At 38.2% G+C, this 13,723-nt stretch overlaps 1 protein-coding gene across 2 annotated transcripts; it reads left to right on the top strand.

Moving 5' to 3' along the window:
- The first annotated feature begins 3,427 nt into the window (after window positions 1-3,427).
- On the top strand, window positions 3,428-10,807 carry tnfaip6 (tumor necrosis factor, alpha-induced protein 6). 2 transcript variants are annotated; one of them, XM_031759081.2, is made up of 6 exons: window positions 3,428-3,599; window positions 4,934-5,071; window positions 5,804-5,965; window positions 10,015-10,243; window positions 10,444-10,484; window positions 10,575-10,807. In XM_031759081.2, exons 1-6 carry the CDS (start codon window positions 3,500-3,502, stop codon window positions 10,673-10,675), a joined length of 771 nt encoding a protein of 256 aa, XP_031614941.2. In that variant the 5' UTR covers window positions 3,428-3,499; the 3' UTR covers window positions 10,676-10,807. The 2 variants fall into 2 exon arrangements, with proteins under 2 accessions (XP_031614941.2, XP_031614942.1); XM_031759082.2 differs by lacking the exon at window positions 4,934-5,071.
- The last annotated feature ends 2,916 nt before the right edge of the window (window positions 10,808-13,723 follow it).

Genomic DNA, 13,723 nt, shown 5'->3' with positions numbered 1-13,723 from the left:
ATAAAGTGCTTTTCTACTCTACTCAAGCATTTTAACCTCCTAGGACCTGGCGTCTACATATGTGGACATCACATTTTGGGATGTCTAGACCAAAATACTTAATTTTTCTCTACAAGGGCCTGATATCCACTTATGAGGACATTATACTGCTATGGTTCTATCACAATTTAAAACGAATGTCCTCATGTGGATCTCATTTTTCTCAGAAACAAAAATTAGGAAAAAAAAATCTGGTAATTCTTTGTTTTTACATTCATCAGGTCCCAATCAGCCCAAATAGCAAAGAGAAATTAAAAATGCATGCCATGAAAGAGTTCGGGTCTTAGGAGGATAAAGCACTTTATATTACATACCTAATTCACACAACCCCAAGTGCTTTCTATCTAACATCTGCACTCTCATGAAAGTATTGGAGAGCAACTTGTGGTTCAGTATCTCAGCCAAGGATACTTTGGCGTGCAGACTGGAGCAGCCAGGAATCAAACTACCAACCTTCCAATTAGTAGATGACCTTCTCTGCCTCCTGAGCTACAGCCACCCCAAGTTTACAACACCCAGTATTCCCAGGTGGTCTCGCATCAAGGCCTTCTCAAAGCCAGCTTGGCTTCCAAGATCAGACGAGATTGGGCGTGTTCTGGTTGGTAGGTTTTAAGCCTATAATAATTATTATTGTTACAAAGTAAAGACCCGAGAGGAATACAAAGAAAACCCCAACAATCAGATACTCCCCTATAAGCAAGCACTTGCTTTAACAGAAAGACAGGGGAGGGGCAGTCATCTGGGGTGGTGGCAGGTGACCCCAAGTTGATCTCTGATGTGTTAACTGGAGTGTCAATGTTATATAGAAAGCACAAGGGTGTGAAAAAAAGTGCTTCTATGCATGTGGGTGAAGTAGGGATGTTGTTTAAAGCACTATATAAAAACCTGTCAATTTACCATTAATACAAAGCACCACTGTTGCAGTGATTTGGTGCTATGTATATAAAATAGAATTGAAAGTGAAATAAAATATATTAGGCCTACTATTACAGGATAAAGCTGTAATAGTAGGCCTAGCAAAATAATTGTTTCTAGGCATATGTTCAAATCCTGAAAATGCTCTAGGTTTCTAAAACGTCTGGGCTGTCCCTGATGTGGCTCTTAAGAAATGTATAAGAATTATTCCTAAATTGCTGTAAGAAAAAACATTTCCAATTTTACTTCAGTACCCATTGACTGAAGCTGTGCAAAACGAACATCTGGAAACCCCCACACAGTACTGTAAGCTGTTACATCAAACTCCCCTCTGTGGCATGTGCTGTTGAGCAACTTTGCTGACAGGACTGCAGAGAAACAGAGCAAGCAATCCTTTTCCTATGTTGAATGAGTGTATATAAACGATAGAGCCACCGTCACGTAGGCCCGTGACACCACCCACTGGTTCTTGACTCAGCATTTTAGGAAAAGAAAAAAGCAGGTTTGCTCAACTCAAAAAACTCGTTAAAAATATGACGGGTCCTGACCACTTTGAAAAACTGCTGAATGACCTCATCAGCAATTCATCATCAGTGCATCACAGGTATATGAGTTATTTTAACATACATGGAATGTAAAGTATACTTTTACCATTTCATAGCAACAGAAAGAAACAGTTGTGAATTTACTCAGCGTTTTCTGAAAATGAGTCCAGATAACCAGTGATTCATACGTCATGAATTACTCTGACCGTCAGTTACTAGTGAATATTACAGGCTCCAGTTGCCTAGGTAACCCATAAACGTTTTTACTACCCCGTCATTTAAATTGTCAGCTGTATCTCAACTACGCAGTTTTTGAAAAAACAGTTTACCTCGGGACTTGACCACTACGTGTTGCGCTGCTCCATCACGTCTTTGACTTGCTGTGGACTTGGTCACCATGCAGCTGTGAATCATCTTCAGTGTGGACTCTGCTTTAGTAAAGTATCTTCAGGGTAAACTAAATAAATAAATAAGTAAATAAAACAAGTCTGTCTTATTTTTTATTGTTTGCAATTTGTGTTTGTATTTAATGGATATCTCCTGAGGATCCAGCACAGCTGGGTACTGGTGTTTCTTTAATAAGAGTCACACTCACAAATGTTTTGGAAACTTTCACAGTAGGTTTGTGCTACTGTAAAACATAGTATTATACTTAAATTAAGCACTATATTTAACTGTACGTGCTGATTTCATAGAATCCATTGGTGACTTTTTGTAAAAAAACAAAGTACTTGTGGCCAGTGCAGTAATACTGAAGCTCCACGATGTGAGCCCGATGTGTCCTAAAACAATGTCTAATGTCACAGTGGCTACATGTCTTTTGCAGGCTGGGACACCTGTCAGTCAAGTAGTCACAATCTTAACATTACGCCTTACCACAACACAAATGTTTAAGTTATATACATATATAGTTATCCCCCACTGTGCAGTTGTTTTAAAGGAGAAAATTAGTGTTAAAGATCCAAACAGATTTTTTTTGTTCTTGAATTCAACATGCTGTAAAGTTGTGTATTTCTCTCACAAACACACCACACACACACAGAGTTCCGTGGAGACTGACTCAACTTTGAACCAGCCTTCAGCAGTCATTAGACGAACTGTAGTTTTTGGCACTAAGTGTTGGATTTGATCCTGTACGTCAGAGTTGGGCTGAAATATAAAAACACAGCACACAACTTTTCATGAAACTCTCATCTTTATAATTTAAAACTTTATAATTAGTTATTTAGTTCACTGTTCGTGTGAGAATACAAACACTTAGCTAATGCTGACGACACTCACAGAGAACTATACAGTATAATGAAGCATGACAACCACATTAAGAAAAATTAAAGCAACAATGTTAAAGGTGTTATCAATTTGAATGACTCCTACATGTTTTCTAAGGCAGTGTAAGTCTTTCTCATCATATATTCTTGTATACAATAATGTATACAAGAATGCTCAAAAAATAAAAGGAACACACACCAGATCTTTGTGGATTAAAAATTCATGTGAACAGTCCTTACTGACACACAAACGTGTTTTGAACAAAATGATATAACAAATGTGACTGCAAACCAAAATGATCAACCCACATCAAAAATCAAAGGTAAGATGGTTCAAGTACTCGCTGACTTTTTATTGCGCAGCATGTAAATATAACTTTACACACTCCTCTCTAGTTAAACACATTTCCACAATGTCTAATGCTGTACAAAACCTCTGAATTGACTTGCTTTATTTTTTAAGAGGGTCTTTTTCTGACAACACAAACATCTGTTGTAGTGAACAGACGAACAGTACTAACGCCAGCATTTATTCTTATTTGTGCTGGATACTGTAAAAGTGGTCACCGGCTGCAGTTAATTATCTCACATCAGACTACTTGATACCTCCCACCTCTCCTGGGAGGCACCAACAGTCAGTGTTTGGTATATAAAGCCAGAAGCAGCAGAGGGGCATAGGAGAGAACTACTGGAAACATCTGGAGAGAACAGCTGTGCACTGAGGGCTGCAGGATGCGTGTCTTGGCTCTTCTTTGGATACTCGGGTTTGTGCTAAAGGAGGTGGAGGCATGGAGCTACAGTAACGGAATTTTTCATAATTCAATTTGGCTAGGTAAGACCGAAAGATTTTTTTTTTTCTTGCTGTTGTAGCTAGAAACATGGAAGGGTTTTTTCAGAAGCTGTTACCGAGTTCAGATAAGAATAATTGCAACCCCTTAGAGCTGCGAAGTCAGTTTCTGGTTATTCATAAAAACTAGTTAGACCTCCAGCTACCTGTGAGTATTAGAACATTTTTTCCTGTGTTAATCCACAGCAGAGGTTATTTTCACATAAAGGCTTGTTGTGAGGAGGATTAATAGGCTATACAGTAGTCCAGCTGCTTCCCTCGTGCCAAACTGCACGTTTATGACCTGGCAGGAGTGCTGCAGGAGACCAGTAAACATGAGGAAATGACTTCATCTCAGGGCTTTCCAAAATACCCAGATCACAAGAAAGTTCAATACTGTTTCTGCTAATCTGGGAATGTGATTGCTTTCCATTATTGTGACATTAATAATGTTACTGAAGATCACAGCTTTGAGGAGTCCTCAATAATGCTAATCAAACAAGCTGCTGTTTAAATATATATATGTGTGTATGTATACCTGAACATTTGTTTGGAAAGAAAATATAGATTAATGAATGAAAAAAATTAAAATACATTAAATAGATTCAATATAATAAATGACAGATAAATGAATTATGAATTTGTATGTCGTTTATTGTCTGTATATCTTCATAAAATAAAATCATAAAATTCTATTCATTTATTCATTATTCATTTATTTACTAATTTATTTTCTATGTTTCCAACTTTACTTAGTTTTGATTTTGGCAGTTTCAGTCCTTCATACAGAAGCAAGACTGAAGAAAAAGAATTCATACAATATTTGTTACTTGGTTACATGTTTATATGAAGTTTTAAGGTTGGTCATTGTTACAGAACATACTGATGTAGTACTATGTAGAGTGCTGGATATATGCCAGTCTGAGCTGACATGCTGAAAAGGCTACTGTAGCACTGAGTTTAATTATTGTAAAAACATTACATTCATTAAAAAGATCAAAATATCAACTGTTGGCTAATTTAGAATGCTTTCTGCCAAGTTTTGCAGTCAAGCATGCGTAAAAGCACAGGATCAGCCGAAGACTCCCTGTTGATAGGACAAAATTGTTGGTGGCCTTCCAATTTCCAATTTGAAAAAAAAAGGAAAGAAAGAATCACACAGTCTTTTTCATTCTCTCTCACAATAAAAACATGGTGTCCAAACTGGCTGTAACCACTGGGTCCTTTTAAACAAGCCTCAGGCACAAAATGACTATGCTATGTAGAATCTCCAGTCTTTATCTCTGTATACAGAGAATCCCAAGGCTTAGACTTCCTTTTCTGTTCTCTGTCTTTGACAGAACAAGCGGCTGGAGTTTACCACCGGGAATCACGCAAAGGAAGATACCAGTTGACGTATAAAGAGGCAAAGGCTGTCTGCAAGTATGAGGGAGGGACACTGGCCACTTACGAACAACTGGAGGCAGCTCGTCAAATAGGTCTGCAGCAGTTCATTCGCAAACACAAGACACACACAGAGTTCCCTACAGAGAAGTGGGAAAGAAGTGTGTGTGGACTTTAATTCATCAGAAGTGATTCACTCAAAACACATGCAGGCGCTTCCTTAATGTGTAGTCCATCAAACATCCTGATGTAACATCTTAAACCCCTGGAATGCTTTTAACTTGTAGGAAAAGTGCTCCATGTGCTGACAGGGTAAAGGTCAAAAGGAAGGAGTGAAACAATTCTTTCCATGAGTGTTTCCATGGGTGTCTGTTGCCTTAATCCCATCTCCCATCTTGCCTAATTTTAAACACTCCCTGTATATTGTAAAAGTCTGTTAACAACTTCGTTGGTGGGTAATGTCACTGTTCCCACAGCACAGAGATGGACTCTAGCCTCTGTCTCTGGCCTTACAATCAGCCTTACTGTCAGCTGTTATAGCTGAGTTTCTCCACAGGAGTCTACCCAGGAGGTCCCTGTTTTATCTGGCCTGCTGTGGGGGGACCTGCTGATTGTGACTCTAACTTAAATTCCTCTGTGTGTGCACACATAGGAAAAACAGCCAAATCTTGGTCCCCAACAGGTTTTGCCCAGCTGTTCTCTGGTTCTTAGCAGAGTTAAAAGACTTCTCATACTTTGTAGCATACAGTAGTTTATTTGTGTCAGTATTATCAACAGTTCCAAGGGGGATAGTTGGGAAAAAAACAGTTTTTTCTTCTCTTGTTCAGGCTTTCATGTCTGCGCTGCTGGATGGTTTGACAAAGGACGCGTTGGCTACCCAATCGTTAAACCCGGATCCAACTGTGGTTTTGGGAAGGTTGGCATAATTGATTACGGATACAGGCTGAACAAAAGTGAGAGATGGGATGTTTACTGCTACAACCCAAACTGTAAGTACGACGTTCCCTTTCTGTAGTGCACTGTTTAATATTTTTACATCATTTAATTATAAAATGACTATGTATAATTGAAAAGGATGGCTCTTAGAATTATCACCAGGTTATGAAGCAGCAAACTCCAGAGCTGTCAAGAAGATACAAGTGTGGAAATGCCAAAAACAATTCCTCTAGAGATCACTTGAGGTTGGCTCCAAAAGTGAGACAGACTCCTATATTAAAATAGAAAAACTTTACAGTACAAATAAACATCTTTACAGCCTTTAGCCAAAAACAGTTTTAACATCAATAGCTAATTTTCCACTTTGTAACAACTGCACAGTTAATAGTTTTATTTTTGGTAATTTTCCATTTGGATACTGGATTTATTTGGGTTCTTAGCAAATTCAAGTATCACTAGACACACAGCACAATACTTGTTTTTTTCTGCTTAAAAACACAGCTGCACATTCATGGATAGAGTCTGCTCAGTGCTCTGCATATTGCTGATTTAGTGAGTCAGAATTTTTACAGCTTTACCATTGTTTATCTTTACTGCTGTCATCTTGAGGTGCCTCAGATTTAGCACAGTTTTGTGTCAAACATGGAGGATCATAAAGGCAACTAGTGCAGATGAGACCACAGTGGGACCATTTTTTGTCTTGACTCACAACCATAATTTCAGTCATGGTCAGAATATGAATAAACCTGGTGGAAATGGATGCCAGCGGAGCTGATGAATAACAGGTAACTAAGACACATTCTGGCCTATGAGCTCTAACAGCTCAATGTTGACCCTGAATAATACTGCATCATTTTCTATTGAAAATTATCCAGTTTAATGTCTCATTGTACTCTGAAATAAAATCATAGTACAAATAAGCAATCGGAAAAAGAAACCAAATAAATTTACACACTAAAACATATTCTAAACTTTTGACTCATCAAAGTAGCCCCCTTTGGCAGATATAACAGCTGAACACACCCGTGGCATTCTTTCTACAATAGACATCAAATATTCTTCATAAAGTTTTTTCGGTATCTCTAACAGAAGTTCCCATAAATGTGGCACTTGTAGGTTGCTTTGCTTTCACCCTTCTGTCCAGTTCATCTGAAATAAGCTCGATGGGGTTTAAGGCTGGAGACTGCGGTGACTGTTTGTTTAAGCATGTTTTCAAGCTTACCCTCTTGCTCTTTTTTCCTGAGGTAGTTCTGGCTTGGACTTATGTTTTGGGTCATTATTTTGCTGTAGGATGAACCCCTGACCAACTAAACACATACCAGAGAGTATTGCATGTCACTGCAGAATGCTGTGGTAGCCGTTTTGGTTTATTTTCTCTCTCACTCTGTACAAGTCACCGACCCTCAATCCAGCAAACAGCCCCAGTCACAGTTCCTCCTCCACGTTTGACAGTTGATGCCACACACTGTGGAACCATCCTTTCGCCTACTTGACGGGGTACAGAGATCCTGCATGATGAACTGAAGATTTCAAATTTTGATTCATCAGTCCATAACACCTTCTTCCAGTCTTCAGTAGTCCAACGACGGTGTTTCATGGCCCAGGCGAGCCTCTTTACCTTATGTCTTAGCAATGGCTTTCTTGCTGCAACTCGTCCTGTCAAACCTGCAGCTCAAAGTCTTCTCTTTACAGCTCAAACCGACACTTGCTTACTACGACCACTATTAAGCTGCTTGAAGCTGTTGTCCTGTGAGCCGCCTATCATGTAAGCTGTTAACTCTCAGAAACTTCTCCTCTGGTTCAGTTGTGGCTTTGGGTCTGCAGACCTCTTCCTGTCACAGTTTGTTTCTGAGTGCCTTTTGATGGTGAAGGAAACTGTGCTCACTGACACCTTGACTTTCTTTGCAATTTCTCTGTAGAAAAGACCTTTTTAAGTGTCATGATGGTCTGTCTCTTTTCCATTGTTAATTGCCCTTTTCTTGCCATTTTTGTAGCAACACACTACTTTCTGCAGTACAGTTCTGTTCAACTGATACGAGGGTTTGTTACCATAGTGTGTTCTAACACTGCTTTTATGCAGACAAAGGGGGTTGTAACTAACCCAGAAAAGTTGGAAAACCTTTAGGAATTAGCAGCTTTCAAGGCTTGATCAACCTCCATATTTGAGGAAATGTTCAGTTGCTCCATAATATATTGCACCTACTTACAGGTGTCACGATGTGTATATGTGTATATACACACACATCAAAATTTGTATCCTTGCTGAAATTTTGTTCAAGTCACTGCTAAATACGTAATGAAGAATTTGAAAAATTGAGATAACCTTAGAAAGAAGCAACACTTAAGTAGAAAACAAACCGTTGCAGGACTGTCTCTTGCTCTCTTACTCCTAGCTAAGAACATATTGTCTTATATAATGTATATGACAATACACACACTGATATGCAGAATAATAAAATACTGATGGAATTTAATGTTTCTTTTAGAAAATATTAATTTTAGTTAAACCAGTTTATGAAACTGGTTATAGTTCAGAGTCTCTCATCCCAAAATTTGGCAGTTTAGATCACCACGTCAGCCAGCTGTGGAATCCCTCTCACCACATCTGGATCAGACATTTTGGCTAAACTGTACCCTTTGATAAATGTTAGCTTACTGTTGCAAATCTGAACAAAAAATTAAAAAATTGTCACTGTCTCAACATGTGTGTTTGATTTTTGTCTTGCTCAACAACAGGATTGCTTTTCTCTGTTTTGAATTTATTCAGACCTCACATGAAAGAGACACCCCAAACTTAAATGTTTCATATGCTGAGGCACAGTCCCAGCAACAGACTAAAAGAATAAATTGTTTAGTTTATTTCCATTTTGCCTCAGGACACTGATACTACATTTTTCCTCCCCATTAGGTTATATTACCCAGTTACCTTTTTGTAAAGTCAAATCAGTTTTTTTTTAAAATAGGTAAAATCATATATTGTATGAGTATATTCTAGAATAATCATGTGCTGCTTTTTACAGGTGTAAAATAAAGTATAGAAAAGAAATGTGCATCGAACATTAATTTTAATTTCAAAAGCCACCATATATCAATGTACTGCAAGAGCTCCTACCAGCCTTCTTCAGTGCTGGTGTACCCTACAATAACAGATGCTTGCCTTGTTATTAAAGTGATACAGAATTGCTGTATTGAGGTTATGTTCTTTAGTGCAGAGCACAAGAATACCACCAAAGAACAGTTTTTACCAGTGGAACATTCAGCTGAGCTCGGTGAGCTGTGAAAGATGTTGACTTAAAGTATTAAACTAACTGTAACCATGTTTGAGTCAATTCTCAAAAAAGTAATGAGTATAATAAAGTATTACACATTACTTGTTACCTACACAACAGTTGTAGACTACTCCACTATTTTCCTTCTACTGAAAATGACCTGAAATCATTTGATTGTAGCCAAAGTGCAGGAAGAAAAAGGTTGATTTGTTTGAATTTTATTTCAGTCCACCCAGGGTGCAGATAACTGAAGAACCATTGTAATGCGAGTAATTAAATTTATGACTGTAATGTAATTACAGAATTTAGTACATGTATACATACATGTACTAAATTCTGAATACTGAAAAAAATAATGTGATTAATGTTATGCATTACTTTAGAAAACTAAGTGTAACTTTGTAACTAGCAAACATGGAGTGTTTAATAGTTTAGTCCCAGTTGTAGTCAACCAGCACTCTAAAGGTTCATGCAAAAACAAACAAACAAACAAACAAACAAACAAACAAACAATATTTTGGTTTCCTGCAAAGTAATAGGCAGTAATCTATTATAGGTTGGGGTGTTTATAAGAAACAGCATCTCTGGTCAACTCTCCAATATTTTGGTTTCCCTGCAAAGTAATAGGCAGTAATCTATTATGGTGAAGGTTGGGGGTGTTTATAGCTGCTAGTTTTCAGACTGATTAAACAGAAATAAAAATTTAGAGTAATAGCCGAACACATTTTGCCTATACATTCAAAGCTCTTGCCTTTATTTTATTTCTTTTATATAAATATATTCTCATATTATATTTTTTGAAAACCCCGATCCACTCGTGTCATTTCTTATAGCCAAGGAGTGTGGCGGGGTGCTGACAGAGCAGCAGAAGATCATCCAGTCTCCTGGGTTCCCTGAGGAGTATGAGGATGAACAGATCTGCTACTGGCACATCCGAGTCCGCCTGGGCCAGAAGATTCGCCTCCACTTCATGGAATTTGATGTAGAGGATGATACAGAATGTCTGGCAGATTACCTGGAGGTTTACGACAGCTACGATGACGTATCAGGCTTTGCTGGGAGGTGAGAAAAACTAGCTGCATAGTTATTCAACACAGAAGATGTCCAAATTTAGGAAAAATGTCAGTTAAATGTTTTAAGGACCCATGGTAACATTTTCACAGCCTCAAATGCCAAATCTTTGAATTACAAGAAAAACAATGCAAGAAAGTGTCTCTAATCTAAAGAGAATGTGACCCTGACTTTATAAAATCTATTTCCAGGTTCTGTGGTGATTATTTGCCAGATGATATAATCAGCACAGGTGAGAGCCCTCACATTTTCACATCAAAAGAACACAAAGAAACATTTGGATTTACGGCAATACAAAACATTTGTTTGTGATGTTTTCCAGGGAACGTGATGACACTGAAGTTCCTCTCTGATGCTTCGGTTACAGCTGGGGGCTTCCAGTTACAGTATATTGCTTTTAATGCATCACTCCCACATAAATAAAGCCCCTCCTTTGACTGATGGTTTAATACACTGATATAATCCTGTTGCTGTATTTATAATGTTACCTCATGTACTTTGATTAATAATTCTCTGTAGCTGATTAAAGGAATAATTATTTGAGAAAAATAATGATACATTGTATAGCATTCTTTTTTTTTTATGTCAGAGCTGGTGAAACACAGGAGAAGAAAATAACATAAAGACAAGAAGAAGGAATACAAAAAAAGTAAAGGGACAAAAGGAGAGAGAAAAAAAGACAAAAGATAATAGAAAAGAGCAAACAGACCTGTATCAAGCACACAAAAAAACAAACAGCACCTAAAAGACAAAACAGAGACAGGTACACAACCAAACAGAATTTAGCTGTTGCAGTGAAGAGGTGATTGAGACCGCATCGGCAGCCACACCCACCAAACTGAGCCAGGTTAACTGGTTCAGTAAGCACCTTTATTTCCCACACCCTACTGCAAGGTGAGAAAAAGCAGACCCAGGACCCATGTCAACAGCACCCTGGAGCACAGCCAGAACCCAAGGCCAGCACCCACCGTCCCGACTGACGAGCCCAAATTTGGGGGCCCAGCAGGACACAGCACCAGTAACCCACTCAATCGACAATGCTAAAATATGACTTATGTAGCATTCTTCATCTGTTCTAACCAGTAATGGGTTCTGTGATCATTCCAAGTTTAGTTTCAGGCATAAAATTTTATTCACAAAACAAAAATAACACTAGCTGTTACATAGGGTGACTGTAACTCAGGCGGTAGAGCAGAAGGTTGGTGGTTTAAAACCTTGGCTGCTTCAGACTGCATGCTTGGGCGAGATACTGACCCAATAAGCACAGATAAAGTGCTTTGTAGAGTAAAAAAGCTCTATAGGAACTACCTTAAAGTATAATGTTTTGTGCTGTCTGTTTTTTTTCTCTGTATACTTAAATACAGCAACCCACCCCAGATAAGCGGAAGAAGATGGATAGACTGATAGTTAAATAAATATCTACTATGTTAGCAAAACACTTTTACTATTAGCTGACAATTTATTTTTTAGAACCATTCCTTTAAAAAAAAGAACATAAAAGAATAAGCAATAAAACGCTACGAAAACACCTCACTACACATAAAACTGTATTATTGGCAAAATGTACATAAATGATCAAAACTAAAAGGCTAAAACTATCAAGGCTTTCCTTGATAATGTGTTAAAGGACTTATTAAAAGCTTCACACTGCACTTCAAATTTTCAGAAAGAAAAAACTGTCTATTTGCTAATGCTAGTTTTGTTCCACACAAAATGTGGTTTGTAACTGATCTCAGAACAGTGAAAACAGAGCCAGCCTCAGCTTTCCTAGCCTGCTAATCTCCCATCTTTTTCCTGTTAGACACTGATCCACAACGCACATGCTCAAACAACCAGGAAAAAGCTGCAAGCTGTTATCCTCTCGGCTTGTCAAGCTGAAGTCATTGATTACAGGAGATGGACACTTTTATACAGTCATTGAGATGGAGATGCACGTGAAATGGAGCCATGCTCCAGTTTCCAGTGAGAGTATGCTTTCAGTGACAATAGTTAACTAAAGCCAAATGATAACAGTAATGTAAAGGACTGATAAAGGACTCACACAATCCCACAGTGCTTAAAATATCAAACTGCTGTACAGAGCTTTTCCTCTCACACCACTTATTTATCTGCAGCAGCTGTCTTGCTTTCAAGCTGTGTATGTAACGCTTCTATTTTTTTTTATTATTCATTGTGCCAATGCAATAGCATTGAGCCACACTACAATTATTTGTTAGATTTATTATTATTATTATGATAATTTTTATTATTCTCCTTCTTTGAAGGTTCCGGCTTTTCTGGATATAATGAACTGCTCGTGCATTCTGTGCACAATATGGCATCAAACTCTGGAATGCGAGTGTGTGCCTGAGTAGTTCCTGTTGGCTACTTGCAGTTTTAGCATTACTGCACGGTTTTTAGAAACATGCAAGGATGAGCAGATTTAGGGTTAGAGGAAGGCAACTGGTGTTTCAGCAGGTTAAAAAGTCAGCATTACATTTTTGTTGTCACAGTCTGGCTGTGAAGCTGACTGTGTGAGGAGTGGAAGAGGACCAAATTGCAGACACGCAAAACTAAACTTGATATTGACCAAAAAAAGCACCGTTTATTGAGGCTGATAGAACAGTACAAAATAAAAGGGCGAAACAATGGAAAGCTAAACAAAACCTAAACTGGGAAAACTAAAAAGAAAACATGAAGCATCCTAAACATGACAAACTTGATGAAGAGGAAACAAACATGAAAACCCTTAAACGTGGTAACTTGACATGAATACATGGAGGCATGGCATGTACCAAATTCCTCTCTCTATAATTTGGAGATTAGCTTTTATTCATTTCCTGTTGAATCTGTTGTTAGAACACAGTGGCTAATCAACATCCACAAGGACAACTTTAGTCCCACAAAAAACATCCGCGTACATAGCAGTCACTTCAGTCAGGAGTCTTTGTTGTGACTGCCTGATGACTGAGGAAACTGAAAAAGGGAGCTATATCACTTCTGTTTTCATGGGATGACTACAAAATACCCACAGTGAATGTTTGGGAGCAGCGATCACTTCAACGGAACTGAATGTCGACTCTGAGGCAGAGATGGAAAAAGCAGGGCCTGATCACGATTACTGGGTGACACCAAAAACAGCATTGATGGCAAAGGAGATGACTAATTAGAAACAAAGCCTTACAAACACCAGATAGAGGTGCTACAGCTGCAATCCCAGTTTTGCATACAGCATTCTGCAAGCTCAGACGAAGACATTTGTTTTTACACCAGGTTGGTTGTGTAAATCTTTGGGAGACACATCAGAAATCAGTGGCTCTGTGGCTTCTGTAAGTTTGTTTCATGAATTGGGGGCTTGTCCATTCTTTTTTGTTGTTTGTTCTTTCCGTCGTACGTTGAGTAAGTTGAGCAGGTTGCTTATATTGTTTTTGGTAAGTTGCTTGTATTGAAATTTGTTTCCACTACTTTTCTGGTTGGCAGTTTTTTCTTGTC

This window comes from Oreochromis aureus, linkage group 16, assembly GCF_013358895.1.
Source record: "Oreochromis aureus strain Israel breed Guangdong linkage group 16, ZZ_aureus, whole genome shotgun sequence".
In the NCBI taxonomy this organism is placed as follows: domain Eukaryota; kingdom Metazoa; phylum Chordata; class Actinopteri; order Cichliformes; family Cichlidae; genus Oreochromis; species Oreochromis aureus.
This window is presented reverse-complemented; position numbering and strand designations above follow the sequence as displayed.

Coding starts and splice junctions, on each gene's coding strand:
- tnfaip6 (XM_031759081.2), top strand. CDS start 3,500: ATGCGTGTCTTGGCTCTTCTTTGGATACTCGGGTTTGTGCTAAAGGAG. Junction 5,072..5,803: donor GGAGGCAGCTCGTCAAATAG/GTCTGCAGCAGT, acceptor TCTCTTGTTCAG/GCTTTCATGTCTGCGCTGCT. Junction 5,966..10,014: donor TTACTGCTACAACCCAAACT/GTAAGTACGACG, acceptor CATTTCTTATAG/CCAAGGAGTGTGGCGGGGTG.